The 24,832-nt window shown below is 41.7% G+C and overlaps 1 protein-coding gene across 2 annotated transcripts in view; it reads right to left on the bottom strand.

The window, feature by feature from the left end:
- Positions 1-24,832, bottom strand: part of ADAMTS12 (ADAM metallopeptidase with thrombospondin type 1 motif 12) — a 260,830-nt gene that overhangs the window by 130,509 nt on the left and 105,489 nt on the right. For both annotated transcript variants that reach the window (XM_006116518.4, XM_006116519.4), the window contains exon 3: positions 21,705-21,879. In XM_006116518.4, the coding sequence (XP_006116580.2) occupies positions 21,705-21,879 (175 nt within the window). The remainder of the gene's footprint in view (positions 1-21,704; positions 21,880-24,832) is intronic.

Here is a 24,832-nt window from a genome sequence, read left to right as displayed (position 1 = left end):
TGTCCGGGCCTCAGGGCCATGGTCATGATGTATTGGACCAGCAAACTGATTCACGGGATACCCAAGGATTGTGATAATGTTGTTTGCAGTGAAGTGTGCAAATGGGTTTATTTCTTTAAATATCAACTTTGCACCAGAAACAATCTGTGCTCTGACAATGGTTGCCTTGTGCTTTGTATGCCGCATAACAGAAAGCATGTCCTTTGGTGCATCCTGCACTCTGCAATAACGTTTTTCCCAGATTAGAAGGCAGAAAAAGAGGATTAGGGATGACATGTTCAGTGAGATAATGAACGCCTCTGGGACAGCTGAGAACGTAGACATGGACATGGAGAACTGAAGGGTATCCCAGGAGCAGGAGTGTGCTACAGAGAAGGAGATTATTATGAAGAACCAATCAGATAAGCTAAGGCATCTGGTTAAGCTTCAAGAAAGGCAACCGGATGCTAGACTTCCTCTGCAGCCAATGCAGAGCTGCCTGCCTGAATCTCTTTGTCCACAGTCCTCTTCCCCAAATTGTTCCAATAAATGGAGTAGGAGATTCATTATCCCTTCCACTCAACTCCAGGGGAGAGTACAAATAACAGAAGGCTCCCTTTCCAAGATCTGTGATGGTTAGGAGTGCAAATAAGCTAATTTTGTTTATCCTCTTAATTTTCTTTTATTTCTGTGTTTGTGTCTGTATAACACAACAAATTAGTTTGAGGAAAAAAACATTTTAATTAAGATCATACACAAGGGAATGGGGCACTAAAGCTGAACTAATGTGATGGAGAGTATAGTTTGGGAAAGCACAACACGGATATATATCACACATTACTGTGGCTCATTGATGAAACAGGTTTTCAAAGCCTCTTAGACGCACAAAGCCCCTTGCTGGGCTCTTCTTATTGCCTTGGTATCTGGCTGCTCAAAATGAGCTGCCAAGCAAGCTATCTCCACACCCCAGCCTGGCAGAAACTTTTTTCTCATTGCCTCATAGACTTTATGGGGCACACAAGAGGCAGTGATGACAAAGAGGAAATTGCTTCAGCTGAGGAGTAACCCGGAAAGCAAACTGCACCAAAGACCTTTTAAAAGTCCAAAGGGACAGTCCACTGCCATTCTGCACTTATTCTGACTATTGTTGAACTGCTCCTTATTTACTTCCAGGTGGCTGGTGTATTGTTTAATGAGTCATGGGAGCAAGAGATAGGCTGGATCTCCCAGGATATTATCATTTCAACATCAATTGTTATTTCACAATCTGGAAAGAAAGCCCCTGCTTTTATCTATCTGTCTAATCAGACCTATGATCCTTTCCTGGCCATGTCAAGTTGATATCAGTGAAATAGATTGTGATCCTCCTTGTGATCCACCAGGAGATGGGTCAGAAATGGGAGGGAGGATGGGCTATAATAGCAGAGATAAAGGAGGTACAAGGAAGAACTCAGGGACATAATCAAATCAATATCTTGGATGCCTGTATGCAAATGTAAGAAAAATGGGAAATAAATAGGAATAACTTGAAGTGCTAATAAACAAACACAACTATGATATAGTTAGTATTACAGATACTTGGTGGGATAATACACGTGATTTGAATATTGTTTCAGAAGGATACAGCTTGTTCAGGAAGGATAGGCAAGGGGAAAAAAGGGAGGAGGTGTTGCCTTGTATATTAAAAATGCATACACTTGGACTGAGGTGGAGATGGACATAGGAGACAGACTTGTTGAGAGTCTCTGGGTTAGGTTAAAAGGGATAAAAAAACCAAGGGTGATGTCATGCAAGGGGTCTACTACAGTCCACCTATCCAGGCAGAAGAGGTGAATGAATCTTTTTTTTTAAACAACTAACAAAAGAATCCAAAGCACAGGATTTGGTGGTGATGGGGCACTGCAACTATCCAGACTCATGTTGGGAAACTGACACAGCAAGGCATAGATTATCCAAAAATTCTTGGACTTTATTGGAGACAGTTTTTTATTTCAGAAAGCTACTCTGTTCTAGATTTGATTTTAACAAATAGGGAGGAACTGGTTGAAAATTTGAAAGTGGAAGGCAGCTTGGGTGAAAGTGATCATGAAATCATAGCATTCATGATTCTAATGAATAGTAGAAGGGAGAATAGCAAAATAGAGACAATGGATATCAGGAAGGCAGATTTTAGTAAACTCAGAGAGCTGGTAGGTAAGCTCTCATGGGAAGCAAGACTAAGGCTACACAGCAGGGCAAAAGTTGAATCAAACTACACAACTTCAGCTACACCAATTGTGTAGCTTAAGTCGAAATAGCTTACTTTGGCTTTTGGTGCTGTCTACACTGCAGGAAGTTGAAGAAAGAACACTCTTCCTTCAACTTTCCTTACTCCTCATAAAATGAGGGTAATCATAAGTTGGAGTAATAAGTCCTCCAGCTTGACATTATTTCAAAATAAAGGCTTGCAGTGTAGTCATACCCTTTGAGGAAAAACAACTGAAGACAGTTGGCAGTTTTTCAAAGGGACATTTTTAAGGTTGAAAAACCAAACTATTCCACTGGGTAGGAAAGGTAGAAAATGTGGCAAGAGACCACCTTGGCTTAATCAGGAGATCTTACATGATCTAAAAATAAAAAGGAGCCTTATAAAAAGTGGATCAAATTACAAAGGATGAATATAAGCTAATAATGCAAGTATGCAGGGATAAGCTAGAGACATAAAGCGTAACAAGAAGACATTTTACAAATGTATTAGAAGTAAAAGGAAGACAAAGGACAGGGTAGGCCCATTGCTCAGTGAAGAGGAAGAAACAACAGGAGATGCTTAATTACTTCATTTCCATTTTCAACAAGAAGACTGATGGTGACAGGATGCCTAACATATTGAATGCTAATGGAAATGGGGTAGGTTTAGAAGTTAAAATAGAAAAAAAGAATTTAAAATTTACTTAGAAAAGTTAGATGTCTTCAAGTCACCAGGATGAAATGCATCCTAGAATTCTCAAGGAGCTGATAAAGGAAGTATTGGAGCCTTTAGCTATCATCTTTAAAAAGTCATGGAAGTTAGGAGAAATTCTAGAAGGCTGGAGAAGGGCAAATATAGTGCCCACTCTAAAAAGGGAAATAAGAACAACCCAGGAAACTACAGACCAGTCAGTTTAACTTCTCTGCTAGGGAAGATAATGGAGCAAGTAAGTATGGAATTCATCTGCAAACATTTGGAAGATAATAAGGTGATAACAGCCAGCATGGATTTGTATCCAATCTGATAGCTTTCTTTGATAGGATAACAAGTCTTGTGGATAAGGGAGAAGTGCTGGACATGATATACCTATACTTTAGTAAAACATTTAATAGGGTCTCATGTGACATTCTTATCAACAAGGGAAATACAACCTGGATGGGGCAACTATAAGGTGGGTGCATAACTGGTTGGATAACCATTCTTAGAGAGTAGTTATTAATGATTCTCAGTCTGGCTGGAAGGACATAACAATTGGGTTTCCTCAGGGATCTGTTTTGGGACTGGTTCTGTTCCATATCTTCATCGGCAGATATTGAACAGAGAGAGTACACTTATTAAGTTTGCAGATGATACCAAGCTGAAAAGGGTTGCAACTGCTTTGGATGATAGGATCATAATTCATAATGATCAGGACAAACTGGAGAAATGGTCTGAGATAAATAGGACAAATTCAAAGTACTCTACTGTGGAGTACGGAATGGGAAGTGATTGTCTAGGAAGGAGTACTGCAGAAAAGGATCTTGGGGTCATAGTGGATCACAAGCTAAATATGAGTCAACTGTGTGACACTGTTTCAAAAAAAGCAAACATGATTCTGGAATGCATTAACAGGAGTATTGTGAGCAAGACAAAAGAAGTGATGCTTCTGCTCTACTCTGTACTGATTAGGCATCAGTTGGAGTACTGTATCCAGTCTGGGCACCACATTTCAAGAAAGATGTGGCAAAGTTGGAGAAGGTTCAGAGGAGAGCAACAAGAATGATTAAAAGCCTAAAAAACATGAGCTATGAGGGAAGGCTGAAGGAACTGGGCTACTTTAGTTTAGAAAATAGAAGAGTGAGAGGGGGCATGATAGCAGTTTTCAAATATCTAAAGAGATGTTAAAAGAAGGAGGGAGAAAAATTGTTCTTCTTGGCCTCTGAGGATAGGACAAGAAACAACAGGCTTAAATGTCATCAAGGAAAGTTTAAGTTGGACATTAGGAAAAACTTCCTAGGGCTATGTCTAGACTGCAGGCTTCTTTCGAAAGCATCTTTCGAAAGAGCCTCTTTCAAAAGATCGCGTCTAGACTGCAGGCGGATCTTTCAAAAGAGAAATCCGCTTTTTCGAAAGAGAGCACCCAGCGAGTCTGGATGCTCTCTTTCGAAGACGGCCTCTTTACATTGAAGAACGCCTTCTTTCGAAAGAGGAACTTTCGAAAGAAGGCGTTCTTCCTCGTAAATTGAGGTTTACCGCCATCGAAAGAAAAGCCGCGTTCTTTCGAAATAATTTCGAAAGAACGCGGCTTGAGTCTGGACGCAGGGGAAGTTTTTTCGGGAAAAGGCTACTTTTCCCGAAAAAACCCCTGAGTCTGGACACAGCCTAACTGTCAGGGTGGTTAAACTCTGGAATAAATTGCCTAGGGAGGTTGTGTAAACTCCATTACTAAAGTATTTAAGAGCAGGTTGGATAGACATGTATTAGGGATGATCTAAACAGTGCTTGGTCCTGCCATGAGGGAAGGGAACGAGACTTGATGACCACTCAAGGTCCCTTCCAGTTCTATTATTCTATGGGTCTATGACATGGAACACGGCTTGACAATTCTCCCTTTCGGTTCATATACGCTTTGGTAAAGTGATCTCGTGCCATGTTAGGGATCCATCCATCACTCCAGCACACGTAGGAAATCCCAATAGGGCAAAACTATTCAGTTTGTTCTGCATATTCCCCAGAGTCATTCCCTTTCTTCGCTGAAATCTACCAACTTGAATCACCACAGATTCCATGGTGGATTTTCCAACTCTGAACTGATTCCCCACTGATAGGTAACAGTCTGGCATTGCAAACTTCCATAGAGCAAACACCACTCGCATCTTCACTGTCAGAGCAGCTCTCATTTTAACATTACTGTGTTCTAGTTCCTGAGGAAAGCTCTGTATACGGTCCTGGAAACTGGCCTGCTGCATTCAAAAGTTCTGCAGCCATGGCTTGTGATCCCATAGCTGCATAATAATGCAGTCCCCTCAATCAGTGCTTGTTTTCTGGGACCAGAAATGGCACTCAGCTGTATTCAGATGATGCATGACTGCCAACAGCAACTGGGAATTGTTTCCCTCTATGGTTTGCAGCAGGACTGTTTGTGAGACATGAAGCATCTCCTGTCTTGGCTCTGTAAATACTGCAGGATAGGGAGCAATGTGTTTATAATGCTGACAACAATGCTGAGTGGGGTCCATGCTTCCTAGGCTACGGTATAAGTGTGACTAAGCCAGGCTTTCAAAAAAAGGTGAGGAAACTTGGGTTGCTTGCTGTTAAGATGATGGAGAGAGAAAGGGAGGGAATAAATTGTCTCATAGGAAGCCAAAGCTATGTTCCCATTACCACTCATAAAGTTTTGGTCCCACGAGGTGTTACAAGCCCTCCCCAAAATCCTGTGGCTAGTTGCACTGTGGGATAGCTATCCTCAATGCACTGGTCTGTGCATCGATGCAAGCACTGCTAGTGAGGACACACTCCACCGAGATAAGTATCGTGTGGACACGCACAATCAACTTAATTCAGAGGCTCAATGTCTGCTTAACTGTGTAGAGTAGACAACCCCGTAGTCATGCAGACACTGCTGCTGTTCAACTGTGCTTAGGATCTTCTATAGGAAGGGAAAGCAAGGGCATGATTTACTCAACAGGCTCATGCCCAAGAGGTAAGATTTTTCTGTGAGTAATTCATTTTGTTCCATATCAACTCAGCAAGGTTTTCATCCATCTGGTATTCAGTAGGTCTGTTGCATGCACCAAGAACTTTCAACTGAACAGCAAATACAATGCAATTAGTATTCCCATGCTGGATCAGAAGACTGGTAAGTGGCAGCAGTAGTAGGTTCTCCTCCCACTGCAATCACAAAACATGTAAATTTCCCCTCTTTGTTTTCTGACCTGCTTCTGTCCCCATCTAACAAAACACATGCAGCAATTCTAGACAAGCTAGATGAACAGAGAGGTTTGCAAAACACTGAAGCACCATCAGAAGGAGAAATAAAAAGTGCAGTGAAGCAGTTAAAAAAATGGAAAAACAATAGAAATACACCACTGTGATGCCAGTAGATGAGATGACAGCTCATCTCAAGGCCCACAGCCTCATTGAACACTTACGAATGCATAGCTAGAAACCAGTCTTGCTTACATATACTAGCATTACGAAAATAGATATTAGATGTTAAATTGACAAGAATGTGGTTAGACTATGAAATGCTGGTGGGCTGCTGCATATATTGATCTCACTTTTAACCTCCATAGCCCATGGTATAAAGTTATATTGAGCATTCACACTGGTGAGTTACACAATGACAGATCTTTACAAACAGGAAAAGCAGCATTGATTAAGATAAAGTTCTTGCCCATGATGCTTTGAAAGCAAATGAAATATTATGTAGCAACAAAAGTCAGACATCTGTTGACTGTATTTGTAACTGCCTCCAAAAATTGCTGGAGGAATAACAGGTTGTAGGGCTTTAATTCGAAATACCTGGTCCCTGCCGAGTGTAGACGTGGGCAGTTAATCCGGACTTGTAAATTTCAAAAAATGGCAACCGGCTGGGATATTTAAATCTCGGACTTGATTTGCAACTTCGAATGCCTACATTAGCTTCTCTAGTTCAAATTAGGGGGCTAGTATAGACCTAATCGTGACAAGGAGAAACTGAATCTCTTTCATGCTGTCTGGGTTCTGAGGGGCAAAAGATTCCTACAGGAGAAAAGAGATCCTTATGCAACTTAGCATAGGTTAGCTCTGAAAGACATTTTGAATAGAGTGATTACAGTTCTGTCAACTTTTGAATCAAAACGCACTTGTGCATGCATGCTTGTTTACTTTAACCCATAAACAGCTAATTTCTTTTTTCCTTGTTAATAAACCTTTAGTTAATTACAAGTAAGTAAAAGTCTCTTGGAACTGAAGCAACCTGAATATTTTGTGATATTTGCTGTAAAGCCTTGTCCACACTTACTACTACAGGGATTGATCTCCCAGAGGTAAGGCCTGCTAAATTGACCACTGATCATGCTCCTGTTGACTCTGGTACTCCACCAGAGCGAGAAGAGTAAGAGCAGTCGACTCATCATGGGGATACCGCAGTGAGTCAAACTAAGGTACATCACTCCAACTATGCTGTTTACATAGCTGGAGTTGCATGTCTTAGTTTGACATTGCCTCCTAGAGTAGACCTAGTCTAAGTGACCATTTATCACTAAGTACAGCTAGCTTGGATGGCAAATAGACAGGAGAGCTCAAAGAGTCTGTGACTCCAGGCTAAAATTGTTTCAGTGATTTAGGAATTCCCATTTGTTACAGTGGTGGTGAAATTTAATTATAGAACATACCATCACTTTGTGGGGTCTGCTGTGATTTTGACAGTCTGTTCTGACATTGGCACTCTCAGTTGACAGCCTCTTCAGATAACATGACAGCCATATAATAGCTGAGCTTCTAAAAGCTCATGGGATAAGTGCTATCAAAGTATTAGAAAAAATATACAAGCAGGTATGGGAGCAAAAGGAGGTATGAGATGAATAGCTAAAGGCCATATTTGTACCAATTTTGAAGAAAGGAGATTTGGTTTTGTGAATAATTATAGAAGTATGAACTTATCGTTAGTCCTGGAAAAAATCATGATGAAATTAACTGTCAGATTAAGGTCAGTTTTAGAGGAAGCAGTAGTAGGAGAACACTACAAACCAGGTCAATGTTGCATTGATTACAATGTGAGAATGGGGATTAAAGATATTTGTTGTTTTCATCAACTTAACAAAGGCATTTCATTTAGTTTGGAAAAAAGCATTATGGAAAGTAGAAAAATCCTTGCAATTATGAAAACTATTTGCAAAATCACCAACAATGCCATAAGAATGGATAGAAAATTAAGCCACTTGTTGAAATAAAGGTTGGATGTAAGACTGGAGAGCATGGCCTCACCTTCTCTTTCCCTGTGTTTTTAAACTGGATATTAAGAATGCTAGGTGAGTTGGAAAATATGGCACTGGATCATCTACAGTTCAACTCCTTAGCTTATATAGATGATATGATGCAACTTGCAGACAGGTTTGAATTTACGACGATTTTCTTTGCTACCTTTGAATATTAGGCTATGTCTAGACTGCAGAGTTTTATCAGAAAAGGGTACACAAATTGCACTCTGCAATTTGTGTATCTTTTTCAGCTTTTTTTTTCAGAAGAGGCTTTTCCAAAATTTGGCCCATCTATACAGGACCAAATTTCAGAAAAATCTCCTCTTTCAAAACATTCCTTATTCCTCTCACTGAGAGGAATAGAGATACCGAAAGAACGTGCCTGCTTTTTCGGAAACTGTTCCAAAAAAGAGGATGCGTTCCCTGGATGTGGCAGAGCTTTTCCAGGATACCTCCAGTATCCCAGAAAAACTTTGCAGTCTAAACATAGCCTCAATGTCATCAACTTGACAAAGCAGTTGCATCTTGGTAAGGGGACAATAGATGAAGCAGAATTTTATATGTACCTAGGAAGCTTGATCAGTGTTGACAGTTCCATCAAGTTTCAGAAAAGTTGCCATGTTAGTCTATTTCAGCAAAAATAAGGAGTCTGGTGGCATCAGGGATCCTAATGGCAATAGGCAGTGAGTGATTCCTGAACCACCAGAACTGCAGCTTTTCCCTGGGCCTCTTTCCCAAACAACTCCTTCCAGTACCTTTCTTTTAGTACCTGATTACAACCTTCTACCCTTCTCTAGCTCACCCTTCCCTCCAGGCCCTTTGCTGCCTGAACCTCCCTGAATGAATGCTTTTTAAAACTAGCCCCAGCAAGCCCTTAATGGGATGCACAGGTGATTAGCTTACTGCTTCTGGCAAGATCTTATCTGACTTCAGATTCCTCCTGATTGCACTGCAGCAGCCCCTGCCCTGGTTACTCAGGCTATGTCTAGACTGCAAGCCTCTTTCGAAAGAGAGCGTCTAGACTACACGCGGAACTTTCGAAAAAGCAAGCCGCTTTTTCGAAAGAAAGCAGCAAGTGAGTCTGGATGCTCTCTTTCTAAAAAGCCCTGTTTGCTTTCAAGAACGCCTTTTTTCGAAAGAGCACTTTCGAAAAAAGGCATTCTTCCTCGTGCAATGAGGTTTACCGCCATCGAAAGAAAAGCCGCGTTCTTTCGATTTAATTTCAAAAGAACGCAGCTGCAGTCTAGACGCAGGTGAAGTTTTTTCGAAAAAAGGCTACTTTTTTCGAAAAAAAACCTGAGTCTGGACACAGCCTCAGGGAAGAGAAAACTGTTCACTCAAGGTGGCTACATCTACACTGTCATGATTTTCCGGAAATGCTTAAAATGGAACAGTTTTCCGTTATAAGTATTTCCGGAAAAAGAGCATCTACATTGGCAGGATGCTTTTCCGGAAAAGCCCTGTCTCTGGAAAAGCGTCCGTGGCCAGTGTAGACGCGCTTTTCCGGAAAAAAGCCCCGATCGCCATTTTCGCAATCGGGGCTTTTTTGCGGAAAAGACTACTGTGTTGTCTACACTGGCCCTTTTCTGGAACAGTTTTCTGGAAAAAGGACTTTTGCCCAAGCGCGAGCAGCACAGTTTTTCCGGAAAAGCAGCTGATTTCTTACAGTAGATCGTCAGTGCTTTTCCGGAAATTCAAGGGGCCAGTGTAGACAGCTCGCAGCTTATTCCGGAAAAGCAGTTGCTTTTCCGGAATAAGTGACCCAGTGTAGACACAGCCGGTATGTATACACTTGCAGCCTATTTCGGAATAGGGCTGCACATGTAGGCATTCGGAATAGCAAATCAAGCCTGGGATTTAAATATCCCACGCTTGATTTGCATCTTCCCAGCCGGGCGCCATTTTTTAAATTTACAAGCCCGGAATAACTGCCCGCGCCTACATGAGGCAGTGAAAGAGGCATTCGAAATAAAGCCCTATTTTGAACTACCTGTTATTCCTCCTGCAATGAGGTGCCTAATTTAAATCCCTCTGTGAAAAGAGGGATGTAATCTAGACACACACTGTGTACGTATAGACTACAAGCCTCTTTTGAAAGAGGCTTTTTCGAAAGAATCTTGTGAAAAAGCTTCTTTCAAAAGAGATCGTCTAGAAAGCAAGCACTTTTTTCAAAAAATAGAAATGCTTTTTCGAATGAGAGCATCCAGGCAGTCTGGATGCTCTCTTTCAAAAAAGAACACTTTAAAAAAAAGGCATTATTCCTCATAAAATGAGGTTTATCGTGGTTGAAAAACCTGCCGTGTTCTTTTGATTTAATTTTGAAAGAAAGTGGTGGCAGTCTAGACACAGGTTAAGTTTAAAAAAAAAAAAACGCTGTAGTTTAGACACACCCTCAGAGACCAGCATATTTACCTGTCACCACACTGCAGCAGCCAGCTGGTCTGGATCTGTCCCAATAGAGATAGTCCAGTTTATCCAATGTACATGGCAGAGGGGCACTGCTGACACATGGTGGCATATATCACAATAGTAGATGTACAAGTGAGCAAGATTTTGATGGCATAGTTGATGTGTTTAGGGAGCTGCAGGGACAGTACCTTCAGATAGGGGCACCACAGGGAGAGGATCAGTCTATGCTTCATGGTGGAAAACATGTATAAACCTCCTCCCACTCCCCTCCCTGGGTTACTCAGGAGCAGGTCACACTCACAAGTGTGCCTGGGCACCTGATGTTTTAACATAAAAGGAGAGCCTGAGTACCCCAGTGGCAATATTGTTTACTTGGGGTTTCCCTATCCACCCCTTTGTTGCAGTACTTGGCTCCTACAGAATATACAGTAGTAGTACCTCCACCTGGCTGGCCCTTTTTCACACTTATGGTGTGCCATGGGAGCCTCCAGGACTAAAATTATTCCAGTAATAACTTGGAATTAATGCCAAGACAATAATTATAAATACGATATATCTAATTGATTATATTAGAATTATCACACCTTTACTTAACAACTTAAAGAAAGAGGGTTGAACAGATTAAAAGTGAACAAAATAAATTAAGAAATACACAGAACGAAAGATAATTTCTCTATCTGGCATTTGCACTGCCACCATTTATCCCACCCCAGAGTGTGTGCTCCTCTGGATTTAGAGTCCCAGACACTTGCTTGCATGGGCATGCTTGGAGGTCTGCAGCTGGAGTGGAGACAGGTCCTGTGTGTTTTAGTCCAAGCTAAGCAGCCACCTGCAAAATCCCTCTGCCACTGGAGCAGGCTCCACCAAATGCCAGCAGCTTTGGTTCACTGGGCTGGTCACTCTGCCTCCCTTTGGACCCAGAGTTAGTCTATATCTCTGAGGTCTGTCCCAGGCAGCACTTTCCCAGACCCCGGTTACTCACTGTTTCCTCAGCTGTGCAAGTTTATGTGTAGCCCTTCTCAGCCACAGGCACAGCCAGAGTCTCTCCCCTCTAGGGACAATAAGCAGCCTGCTAGATCCAAGTCCTGCAGGCTCAGTCCCATGCTCTAGCTGTAACACAACAGCTCCTGGACTGGACAAAGGGTCCTCCACAGCAGCCTGACTCCTGTCTCCCAAAATGGAGAGCCTCTCTCTCTCTCTCTCCCAAAATGCCCAGACGAGCCCCTGCTTCCTCCTTTTTCCTCAAGGGCTTATGGGACTTGTAGTCTCTAGGGCTAGAGTGCAGCACAAAGGATCCTCCCAGAAAAAGTCAGAGGCCCCTTTAGTAAGGGGACTACACATGGACAGAAATAAATGGTGATGCTGTACTACTCCTGTATCTGCTCTGGCATGCAAAAACAATGTCAAGATTTCTAATTTTTCATACTGATTCAAGAGAAACAGATTTTGAATTCTTTCAATTATTTGGTGGATGAAAACATTTCCCATCCATCTGTACCTAGGACTAATGTGTCAGCATTACTTTCAATGCTTTGATTCTCAAGAATGAAATCTAGAAATTACACAAATAGAAAAAGATTTCTCTAAGTTGAGAGCAGGGAGAGTTGCTTGAAGAGAAAAGCAGGAGACAAGGAAAATGGAAGGCAGGGTTCTATACTTAATGAGATGCACAGTAATGATAATATAATTCCTTCCACATAGCATTTCTGCTTATAAAATCATAAACTTTCTGAAATGTATAGGCCCCAGCGATATTCATTTTAACCAGACCTTGAAAGCAGTGAAATGTGATTACTTGATCCAGCTCTGTCAGCTGCTATGCTATTGTTTTCAGCGTATGGTAGCGGTAAACCTCTAAGGGTTCTTCTGTCTGCAGAGACAAGCACTCTTTTTATGTTAATTTCAGTGCACACTGCTCCTCAGGGAGGCTGTCTGTGCCCAGGAAGATTTTTGTGTGTGCACCCTGCTGTTCTTAGTTTAAGAAAGATCATTCTAACAGAGCATACTCATTTACTCTCTATGTATGGCAAATATGTAGTACCTCTTCTATAGAGGTTTAAACAACTCTTACATAAAGCAAAGTAACAGGCAGAAAGATGTTCCTTCCTTTATATTTATCACACTGACTTAATCCTGTAACGCAATTTGTATACCTGAGCTTTTCCATTGGGAGTTTGTCATAAGGAAGAATGGGCCAGATGTTTTAGAGAAGCTAAAGAAAGAGTGAGACCAACCAGTTTTTTATATGGTTAAACAGAAAATATACAAATAGTGCAATTCCATTGACAGATAAGTTAGTTATATAGGATGCAGCAGAGTGTGGCTGGTCAGAAAGACTGTTTATATTGGCTAAGTCTCTAATATTTTCCAAAAAAGACAAGGCCATCCTTTGAAAATAAATGGGTGACCTGGTTTCTTTCATTTCTAAGACAGAAAACAAAGAACTGCACTGTCAAAAGTCACAATTTATGCCATACATTTAAGGAGTCTTCTGATGATGGTAAGTTAATCTTCAAAGAGTCCCCAGCATTCAATAAAATCTTACATTCAGAGGTATCCTGTAGGAAGTACAAAGGTCATTTAACCACTGTATTTTAAGGCCTTTTATCCCATGCGGTAAGTTATTCAGCAAGCACTGGAGACATTCTGGGGGAGGGAGTGTCAGCTGCCCTGTACAAGATGTTGCTCCATCTGGGTACAAGCTCGAACTAAGATACAACACACACACACACACAACCATTCAGGCATGGCAGTTTCCAGGCCAACATTCCAAAAGGATTCTCTGCTTGCCACTGTCCCCACAAGAACTTCTAGGAATAGACACACACATCTAAGATCGTGTAAGAGGTTTTCTGCTTATGAAGTTTCTGACCTACATATGGAGGCATGAAGTGGATCTAATGACCCTCTGTTTTTAGATGCTTATTCAAACTAATGCCAAACTCAGTCTGTGATTTCAATGCCAAAATGAGGGCACCAGAGAAGAGGGCTTTTGCTTCCATGAAGTTCCTCTGGACAGAAGTTGTTAGGGTGCTTAAACTAAGTCTTTTGTACCTCAGCTCTAAAATACGCCAGGTTTCTGGAGTCACTGAGGGCATGTCTGCACTGCAATTAAACACCTTGGGCTGGCCCATGTCAGGTGACTTGAGCTCATATTTAAAGACTGTTTAATTATGTAGCATAGACATTCAGGCTTGGTGGGTTCTGGGACTCTCCTCCATTGTGGTATCCCAGATTCCAGGCTCCAGCCTAAGCCCAAATGTCTATATAGCAATTAGACAGCCAAGGCACTGGAGTCTTTCAAGCCTAGGTCAGCTGACATGGGTCAGCTGCAGATGTGAATTACAGTGCAGACAAACTCTGGGTAGCAGACACAGTACAAAAGATATTGTGCCAAACAGGCCTCCAGCTACTTTAATAGCAACACCACTAGGCTACTGGCCCTTGAAGCCTAAGGAGCAAGAAATATACATTATTTCTTGTGTGTAGTTTGATATACGCTAGGTCTACACATATGGTAGCATGCAGTGCACTGGCATTACACATGTATCTAGCAGAGATGCCACTTCAGATTTTGGTACTGGGGAGCCGACCTGTGCATGCCATGATGGAGAGAGAAGCTAGTGAGAGCATGGGGGGACAGACTGAGGACATGGGTTTCAGCATTGTTACTGAGAATGCTCAGTACAAGAGAAGCACCAAATGGGAGAGGAGAAACCAACCCCATCTGCCCTCCTCTCAACACACATCACCAACACAAGGGCTATTTAGGTACTAGAAGACTCTTCTCTTTTTTTTTTTCAGATATCCTAGCAGTTAACTGACAGGAACACTGTAACTAATTCCTATATAAAAGAAAGCAAATTAAATAAATATTAGACCCACTCAGCTCTAACAATAACATATTCTAACATCTTGTGGCAAGTCATTTAAGGGACACTGGTTAACCTTAACATTTTAATGTATATTCTTACTTCATTATTAACTTATGGAGAGAGACAAACCCCAACAGGACTCCTGGACTCTATCTCAGCTCTGGAAAGGGAGTGGGGTCTGGTGGGTTACACCAAGGGGGCAGATACATTTCAGATCTATATATGAATATCAGAATGGCCATACTGACCAATGGTCCTTCTAGCCCTGCATCCTGTCTTCCAACTGTGGCCAATGCAAGGTGCTTCAGAAAGAATAAACAGAAGAGGCAATCATCATGATCCATCTCCTGTCATCCATTCCCAACTTCTGGCAAACAGAATCTAGAGACACCATCCCTGCCCATGCTGGCTAATAGCCACTGATGGAGCTATCCTCCTTGAACTTATTTTGTTCTTATTGGAACCCTGTTATAGTTGGGTTTTTCCACCATCTTCTGGCAAAGAGTTCTATAAGTTGATTGTGAAAAAATAATTTATATTGTTTGTTTTAAACCTGCTGCCTATAAATTTAATTGGGTCAGCTTCTTGTGTTATGTTAGCGAAGGAATGAATAACATTTCCTTATTCTATTTTTCCACACCATTCATGATTTTTTAGACCTCTAACAAATCCCCCTACCCTTTAGTCATTTCTTTTCCAAGATGACAAGTCCTAGTCTTGTTAATCTGTCCTCACGTGGAAGTTGTTCCTTACCACTAATCGTTTCTGTTGCTCCTTTTGTACCTTTTCCTAATCCAATGTATCTTTTTTTAGATGCGGTGACCAGTTCTTCATACAGTATACAAGATGTGGACATACAATGACTTAATATAGAGGTGATATGGTAATTTTTCTTATTATCTATTCATTTCCTAATGATTCCCAATATTCTGTTAGTTTTTTAATTTTTAGAATGCCACTGCACATTGAACAGATGTCTTTGGGGGAACTATCCACAATGATTTCAAGATCGCTTTCTTGAGTGGTAAAGGTGAAATCTCCGAAGCCCGTGGTCAGCTGGGGGCTTCCCTGCTGACCCTGGGCTCCATGCAATGCTGCCACTTTGAAATGCCATGAGGAGTCCAACACCAGGCTCTCCACGGCATTTCAAAGTGGCAGTTCCGCACAGAGCCTGGGGTCAACTGGGGACTCCCCAGCTGATCCCAGGCTCCAAGCAGTGCTGCTGCTTTGAAATGCAGCAAGGAGCCCAACGCTGGGCTCCCCACAGCATTTCAAAGAGCCAGCGCCGCACTAAGCCCGGGGTCAGTGGGAGAACCCCTAGCTGATCCTGGGCTCCACACAGGGGGCTACATGTGACAGTGAAAGATTCTGGGGAGGCCATGGGACACTATGCTCCTAAAAATACCAGGGTAGACATGGGAAGCACTGCTTGGGTATGCAGAGAGCCTATCCAGGAATCCACTGGGAGTTCAGCCAATGTAGGAACCTCAGTTTATTCTACTCACCTAAGCCATGTTTCATGGACTATACTGCTATTTATAGCATGGGCATGCAGCAACTGTACTCTACACTCCAGCGAAGTGTAGACAGAGTCAGATAGATGCATACACTAAACCATCAGAACCAGAAAACCTAATATTTTTTAAAAATCCATATCTGACATTGTCCTAATATATTTCTATGTTCATTCTTCTAAAAAAAAGCCACCATAAGAAGTTTAAACAATTTATGAAAAGGAGAATTTTTTTAAAGTCATCTAGGAATTTAAGATTTTTAACACAAACACACAAAAACTTTTCTAGAAATGTATTGTGCCTGAAACGTACTACAGTAAAGTTAGTCAGGCTTTAAATGGCTCAGCATTAAATATTTCTTTCCACCAACAAGCATCTCCATAGTTATTTCTTTCTCAAATCTGTACAGAGAAGCAGAAAGCCCTCTTCTGCAGAGGAGCTACCGGACATACTGAAATATTAGTGCCATAGGGGACTAAACCAACTCCTATTGCTGTCAGTGGAAAAATATCCATAGATTCCCATAGGAGCTGGATCAGCCTAACTATAGGGCTTCTACAGTAACTGCTCTTGGTCTCTAAGCGAAGATTAATATTTCATTTCCTCTTGAGAGAGACTTCACATTCATTGAAACTAACTCATGCTCTTTGAAAAAAGTGTGCACTATCAAGCAGTCCGCCAGCGTAAGAAACTTTGCTCAGCCAAATCACAGACATAGATGCTGGAGTTTGGGGTACTACCACACCTCTTCACTTGAAGTGGATTCCATCATATACAGGATTTGCAGTTTGATTCAAAGGCTTTCAGCACCCTCCATCATACAAATTGTTCCAGCCCCCTTGACCACAGGTAGAAAAAGTAACTTCCATTTCTAAAGTCAGCTATAAAACAATCAGAAAGCAACAGCTGGTTTAGTGAATCCCCACAATGACTAAATTCAGAATCTGAGATAAGGGAGATTGGGAAGCTCAGTGGAAGAATTATTTTGCCCTCTTTACAATACAGATGACTCAAGTCCAACCCTGGTTTTAACTAGTTTGAAGGAGAGTTTTGGACAGAGGAAAATAAACAAAACACACCTCCTCTGCACATTCCATCACTTAGAATATGAGAAAAAAGACGTAGGAGGCTTCAGGCTCCTGGTGCTATAATACAGTGAACTCAGCAGCAATTCCTAAGTACTATTTTGATGTGAAATTAGCTTATGTGGAAAGTGACTGGGAAGAAAGGAGTGAAAGAGAAAAGATTTTCAGCAGTATACTGATGTATTAGAACTATGCGTTACCTAATGTTATACACAAAAAGCTATGTTACAAGAAATTAAGGTTGCAGAGTCAAGCCCTCCAAAGTTAGTAAATGCCAGAATTAAGGTTGTCTGTGCAGCCTTAATTTGGTCCCTTTCTGTGCATCCATTTTGAGATAGTCTTTCATAACATGATTCCATACTGTTTTTGATACAGGACCCCCACCTCTTCAGTGCACAGAATGAACACTGCTAACTTCACGTGAACCATACAGTATTTCTTTCTCTTCGCATTGTTCCATGGATTGCCCTTGGCTGTAGTTACTGCACACTATTCAAACCCTGCTCTGAAGACAGAATTATTAAATTTCCTCAAGGGCATTTCTATGCCTATATACCATCCAACTGCTTCACAAATATTAATTAACTTTCATACAACTAGTGAGCGCTTAGGAGGTACTATCCCCATATTATATATATGGGCAGCCGAGGACAAAGAGATTAAGGTCCAAAGTAGCCATTCATTTTGATTGCTCAACCTGAATTGCCTAGGAATTTGAATTTTCATAATACATTGTACTTAGCAATGTAGGGCATGTTATATATTCAAGCACAGCTCCCATTGACTGACTGTTCATGTCAGCAAACAGCAAATATTACTCAAGGTTTACAGCTGTAAAGGCATGTATGAGGGCTGAGAGAAGAGGGAGAGACTGTCTGCTCCTTTTACTCCTCAATTAGCAGTACATATAATAAAAACTTCAGCAGTAGACATGGCTCAGAAAGACAGGAGACTAATTATTAATCTTTCATCCCTGGAAAAGAATTAGCCTTTTTAACCACTATAATTTCAAACATATTCTCAAGCTGAATTCACTGCAACTCCACTTCTAGAAATTTGTGATTAACGTAGACACAATCCCCTCATCAGACTTCCTGCCAATGAAGGTTTCTTTCCTATAGTATGTTTACTAATGTTGTGTCCAGGCTAGACTGAAAAATTTCCACTAGTAAGGAACAAATGCAGGTGGTGGAAGTAGAACAGTCAACATTCTAATCAGCTGTGTATTAAATACTGCAATTAGGAGAGAACAGGAGCACTCTGTGGATAGGTTCCATTATTCCAGGGTCTTCTAATCAACAAGAGTTATATTCCAAAGTAGTGGCAGATTTAGAATTAGTGAGGTCCTACACTCAGCTTCATTTTTCGGGTCCTCCTGGGGACCCCCATCAAGAAAAAAAACATTCCCTCTTCCTGTCCCTCAAATTTTTCATTCTTTTTTCTTCATCCACCTCCTATATTATAAGTAGTAAGAAGTAAATGAAGTGAGGTACTTGATTGTTTTTGTAGTCTTACTTTTTTTTCCCACAGACCACCTGAAAACTGCTGAGGGTCTTGGTGGACCACTTAATGATCTTTCCAAGTATTGTTTGTACCATTAGCTAACTATTGTAAAGTGCTTTGGGTAAGAGCGCTTTATTTAAAAAAAACACATCGTAACTTTTCCTCAGTCCACCTGAACAGAGTTCTCAGAGAACAGTTTGATAACTTCTGGTCTAGGTGAAAGCTTGAATTTGAATTAAGCTAATGCGAAAAAAGACTAAAAATAAAATGCATAGATGACACATGAATGGAAAAATAAAAGTTAACTTCTCCTGAAAAAACTTATTCAATTTGAAAAAAAAATTATTCAGATAGCTTTCCTTCTACACTTTTTCTTTATAAAATTGTCAATTAAGTCCTCATAAGTAATATTTTGTAAAAAAACACTTTCAGTTGTCAGTCTTGCTTAACTGTCAAATGTTTCTGACTCATATTTTGTAAATAATTTTAAATTCATTTCAATACAGAAAAAAATGTTTGTCAGAAGCATTTGTGACAGGTATTAGTAAAATATATTTTCAGAATAGTTTCTACATTTGGAAATGTTCCCCACAAACCATTATGTACAAGTCTATACAAATCAATTGGTGATCTCGAAGCACAGATCTCATCATTTCTGATAAAATGAATGAAATGTTTCTATTCACTTTCAAAACATTTGTGTCTATGTCTTCTTGGGAGAATTCACTTAATTTCTCACTGTAGTGGTTTTTAGCATCTTCATCTTTATTTCTGTCAAAAAACACACAAAATAAATGAACACTTTTCTTTAGAGAGTTACTTCCACTCTGCAATTGCACTATTATTGTGTCACACATAATACTGATGGTCTCAATGATGATCTTCTCTTTCTTATCAAATTGATTTCATTGTCTCTAGTTGCAACAAAAAATAGCTTCCTGGTTTTTTATGCTTCTCATCATATATCTCAGAGGAACCTATATTTTCTTGTAATGTGAACATGTCGCTTCCTTGGATCTATAATCATTTCAAATGTCCATGACAAAACTTGTAACCGAAGCTAATAATTGTGCAGCATTCAATAAATGTGTATAAATTTTTTTCAGTAATTTGCTGACAACATTAATTCTTTGAAGTAAATAGTTCCACAAAATAGTAACAATAGCAATATTTTCAAACTTTTCTAAGGATTTTGCGTTAGTTTTTGCATATCGTTTTTTGGAATTTGAAGTGCCTATGTCTAATAAGGTTCTCTTTATAACATTATAGTTAATTTTCAAAGTCAAAACAGCATCTGCAGGAGCAGACCTCATAGTGTCACAAATTCTTTTGACTGTCAAATGTTTTCCCTTTTCCTGCTCTAAACATGATTGTAGCATGCTCTACCGATGTGTAGAAACCGAGAGAGAAAAAAAGCATGTGTGTGGCTTTTAAGGAACTCAACCACAGAGATGATAATATATAGAACCAATAGTTAAAACATGTTTAAAAGTCTCAGAAGGGAGCCATGCTAGTCTGCAACTGAAAAACAAGAAATAGTTCTGCAGCACCTTAGAGACTAACAAAAAATGTAGATGGTATCATGAGCTTTTGTGGGTACAACCCACTTCTACAGAATGAATGGAGTAACAGGACCAGGGTACAAATAAATAGCAATAGCATAGTCACTTTTAGAGCCATTAGTGAGTGGATCTGAAAGTGACTGTAAGCTAGTCTGCCACAGAGAGTCAACAACAGGGAGTCAACAACACGGCCGATGGCCCTTTATTGCGCTTGCTTGCGCCTTCACCTCCACTGGATCCGTCGGTCAGCGGAGTAGGGGGGTTTGGGCCCGCCCCCTCTCCGAACCCCAGCCCAGGGCCCTAAAGGCAGGGACCCACGGTCCCTCCCTAGCGGATGGGGGAAATGCCCCAAAACACACCCGCTCACGGGCTCCACGACCCTGCCCTGGGCTGCTTCCTACTCCACCAGGCCTCCCGGCCCGCCTCTCCCACGTTGTCCCGTCTCACCTCTCCCTTCTTCTCCCTTCCCGCTGCTCCGTTCACCTCCTCCCCCTTCGCCATGCCGGCCCCAGGTTTAAATCCCCCGCCGGCTCCGCTCCCCCTGTCCGTCATTTCCTCTGCGACGCTCCTTAGCCTCCCTTCCCCCGTGACCTCATCAGCCCGCGCCTCCCTGGCCCCTCCCTCCTGGGCCTTGTCTGTCGGCGCCCTTTGCCTCCCGGCGCTCCCCGCACCGGGTCCTGGTGCGTCCGCGCAGCCCAATGTGTTGGGCCTGTCCGGGCTCCCCGCCCCCCGGTGTGTCCGCCCGACGTCCCCCCGAGCGCCCTGAGTGCGGGGCGGAAGCGCCCCGTCACAGTGACTATATTTTTACAAAACAATTTCAAAAACGAGCTTGAGAGAGAAGCTGCAGAACTTGGTTTCATTTACAAGACTGACACCTGTAATCAAGATGTGAACAAAGACCTTCCCTGGATGGGCGGCTACATTCCACACCCTAATGACATAAAAAGCTAAGCACCAGGGTATTTATAGCCCACTCTATCTGCCCAATTTAGCACAGACATTCTAATTGACAATATTTTTCCTATTTTTTTCCTTCTCTTTCCCTGCTATTTATTTGTATCCTGGAGCCCTTACTTCATTCATTGTATCCATGCAAGCTCATGATACCATCTACATGTTTTGTTAGTCTCTAAAGTGCTGCAGAACTATTTGTTTTTAAGCTAAAACATGGTATGATTTTGTTTAGTTTTTTTCTGATAGTGTGAATGGGAAGATGGTATCACTGAAGTCAGAGTGTAAGTGCACCTAGATACACTGAAATCAATGGGATTCTGCTGATTTACACCAGTTGAAGATTTGGCTGCAAGCATCTGGACCTATTTGAGTACTGTCTGGGTGTGACTGCAAAAGGGCTGCACCAGGAATGGATCAGATGGATACTCACAAGCTTTACCTCTAATGAAATATAAAGTTGAAATCACACTAAGCTTAAAAATCATACAAGAAACTCTAAATATCAGATACAGTAAGTCACAAAACTGTATTTATGGCACACCTTTCAGTGTAATGCACTTGAAAAAGAAGGGTGTAAATATCTAGGCAGGAAAGGTTAGATTAGGTTAAATAAGTCAGCAACAAAAAAGCAAAAAGCTCCAACAAAATTCATACCAGTCAATCCACAAACTTGTGCCTTGCCTGTTGTGGTCTCCCGCCGTTGCCTTAAAGCATTTTGAGGGATATTTGTCCTGTAGATTATGTGTGGGTGTGGTGTTCCATCTTCCACTGGATGCTTTTTAACAGGCTCAATGAAGTAGTCTCCATGAGGCAGATGGAAATATCCAGTCTGAAAATAAATACAGAAATGTTAATTTCAACTGCATCTGTCCAGCACTGGGATTCAAACAAGACTGAAAGTAGATGAACATAGCTTTAAACATTTTGTCTGTAGTCCTGTAGGACCTTAGAGACTAACGTGTGCGTGCGTGCATGTGTGTGTGTGTGTGTGAGAGAGAGAGAGAGAGAGAGAGAGAGAGAGAGAAAACCCACTACCTGAGATGAGCTCTCTCATGATAGTATATATATTTTTAGCAGATGGTCTCTCATATCAGCAGCTTTGGGCTTTTCTGATAAGTTAGCAATGTTTAACTCAACAGTTTTATACAAAAACAATAGCTGGATTTTTACTCCTTTTATTCTCTTTGTAACATAGCATACAAAAAGGGGAACTTTGAAGTCTTGCTAGGAATTCTTGCTTAGGAACTCAGTACTTGAGGGTAATAACATTGGAGGACACTGCTTTGGCAGCTTGCTAGCATCATAGTTCTGCTGTGCCCAGCATACATGAGTTGTTCAGATAAACACCTTTCTAAGAACCTCTCTCCCTCTTCATCAAGGCAAAGTTATTCAGACTCCAAAAACTGCCAAAAGAGCAAAGTTAATCAGTCAAAATGCTGCATCCATCATACAGTAGAAAAGTCTGCTTTTGTTTTTCTAGGGCTGTGCATCTAAACAACATAACTTGTATAGTAGAGAGGCTATTGCATAATGGGGAAGAATAATTCTCTCCACTGCAGGCATTACGGGATGAAATTCCATGGCCTATGTTATACTGAAGCTCAAACTAGATGTTCCTGGTGATCACTTACAAAAGCCTTTACTCCCCTCAGAAACAGTGAAACAGGGGTGTTTATTCCCATAGGGTATGTCCACACAGCAGCGTTATTTCGGAATAACTGATGTTATTTCAAAATAACAAAATGCATGTCTACACAGCAAGCCATTATTTTGAAATCATGTCAACATGGAGGACTTCTTACTCCAACTCCCGTAACCCTTATTTCATGAGGAATGAGGGAAGTCAAACTAAGAGTATTCTTCCTTCGACTTCCTGCTGTGTAGACAGCGCCAAAAGCCAAATTAAGCTATTTCGACTTCTGCTACACAATTGACGTAGCTGAAGTTGTGTATCTTAATTCGACATTTGCCCTGCTGTTTAGATGAGCCTGTAGATTTTAAGGCCAGAAGGAGCTATTATGATCACAATCTGCACAGCACAGACTAGAATTTCCCCCAGTTTCTCCATCAAGCGCATAACTTCTGGCTGAGCTATAGCATCTTCAAATGAAGACACGCAATCTTGATTTCTTAGGTTTGCTTTAAAAATCCCAGCCCTGATTTTCTATGGGCTTCATTGGGAATTAGGCACTGTCCTGGAGAACTTGGTTCACTCTCTCCCGCTAGCCACATGGCATTCTGAACAATGCATTTAAACAGGAAAAAGCAACTCTTGTCAGCATACCCATTGAACCAGACTTGCTTCGGATCCAACACCAAGCCACACATCATAATGCTTGTAGTATATTGAGAATTCTCCCTCACTGTGCACTCTGGTCCCTAAACTCTCCTCCTTTCCTACTTTGATGCCAGGAAGGCAGAAAAGACTACCTGGCAGACACTCTCTAGCCCTGCTAGCCAAATTAACATGAAAGGAAAATCATTCTCGAATCTCTATATCAGCGAAAAAGGGAGAGGGGATGAATAATTAATAGCATACTCTGAGTATTAGCAGCCCCACAGCTAGCCCAAGTCCAAGATGTTCATTAAAGACCTAACAAATACTCTTCCTTGGTTCAGTCTTCTCCAGGCCCTTGCCACTTATTTCCAGTATCATTATCAGGTGCCCACGCCACATCTCCCAATGTCCATATACAAATATAACCCTTGAGTTGAAGGATTGGAGTGCAGGTATTCACAGCATGGTTTTCCTTCTGCACTCTCTAAGGGTACGTCTACACTACAGTGCTAATTTGAACTAACTTAGTTCGAATTAGTTAATTCGAACTAAGCTAATTCGAACTAACGCATCCAGACTAAAAAACTAGTTCGAATTAGCGTTTTGCTAATTCGAACTAGCATGTCCACACAGAGTGGACCCTGAACCGAGGTTAAGGATGGCCGGAAGCAGTGCCGGCAGGGCATCAGATGAGGACTTAGAGCATGGAGCTGCTGTCTCAGGCTAGCCGAGGGCTGTGCTTAAAGGGACCCGACCCCCACCCCAGACAGACGGTTCTCAGGGGTGCCCCGCTTGCAAAGCAGTCCTGGCTCGGATTGCCTGGAGTACCCACACTAGGCACATCACAGCACTCGGCCATCAGCCCGACTGCACTTGCCGCAGGCTGCCATCTGGGGAGAGGGGGCAATTGGGGGGCTGCAGGAGAGGTTCCACCCCCAGAAGCCCACAGAGCCAGCACAGTCCTCCCCATCGGGGGCGCGTACCCCATTCCTCCCTCACCTCCTTCCACTTACACCTCCCTAGCCCCCCTTCCTGATGTACAAAAAAAAGGACAATTGTGTTCAAAAATAGAATCTCTCTTTATTGAACAAAACTGGGGGAGACTGGGAAAAGGAGGTGGGAGAGGGGAAGAGAGAAGGTGGGAGAGGGGAGGGCAACTACAATGATGAGGGGTTTGGAACAGGTCCCATATGAAGAGAGGCTAAAGAGACTGGAACTTTTCAGCTTAGAAAAGAGGAGATGTAGGGGAGATATGATAGAGGTCTATAAAAGCACGAGTGGGGTGGAGAGGGTGCATACAGAAAAGTTCTTCATTAGTTCCCATAATAGAAGGACTAGAGGACACCAAATGAAATGAATGGGTAGCAGGCTTCAAACTAACAACAGAAAGTTCTTCTTCACAAAGCAAATAGTCAACCTGTGGAACTCCTTGCTGCAGGAGGCTGTGAAGGCTAGAACTAGAACAGAGTTTAAAGAGAAGTGAGATCAATTCATGGAGGTTGGG

This window comes from Pelodiscus sinensis, chromosome 6 (assembly GCF_049634645.1).
Source record: "Pelodiscus sinensis isolate JC-2024 chromosome 6, ASM4963464v1, whole genome shotgun sequence".
In the NCBI taxonomy this organism is placed as follows: domain Eukaryota; kingdom Metazoa; phylum Chordata; order Testudines; family Trionychidae; genus Pelodiscus; species Pelodiscus sinensis.
Note: the sequence above shows the minus strand (reverse complement) of the source record. Positions and strands in the feature narration are given on the sequence as shown.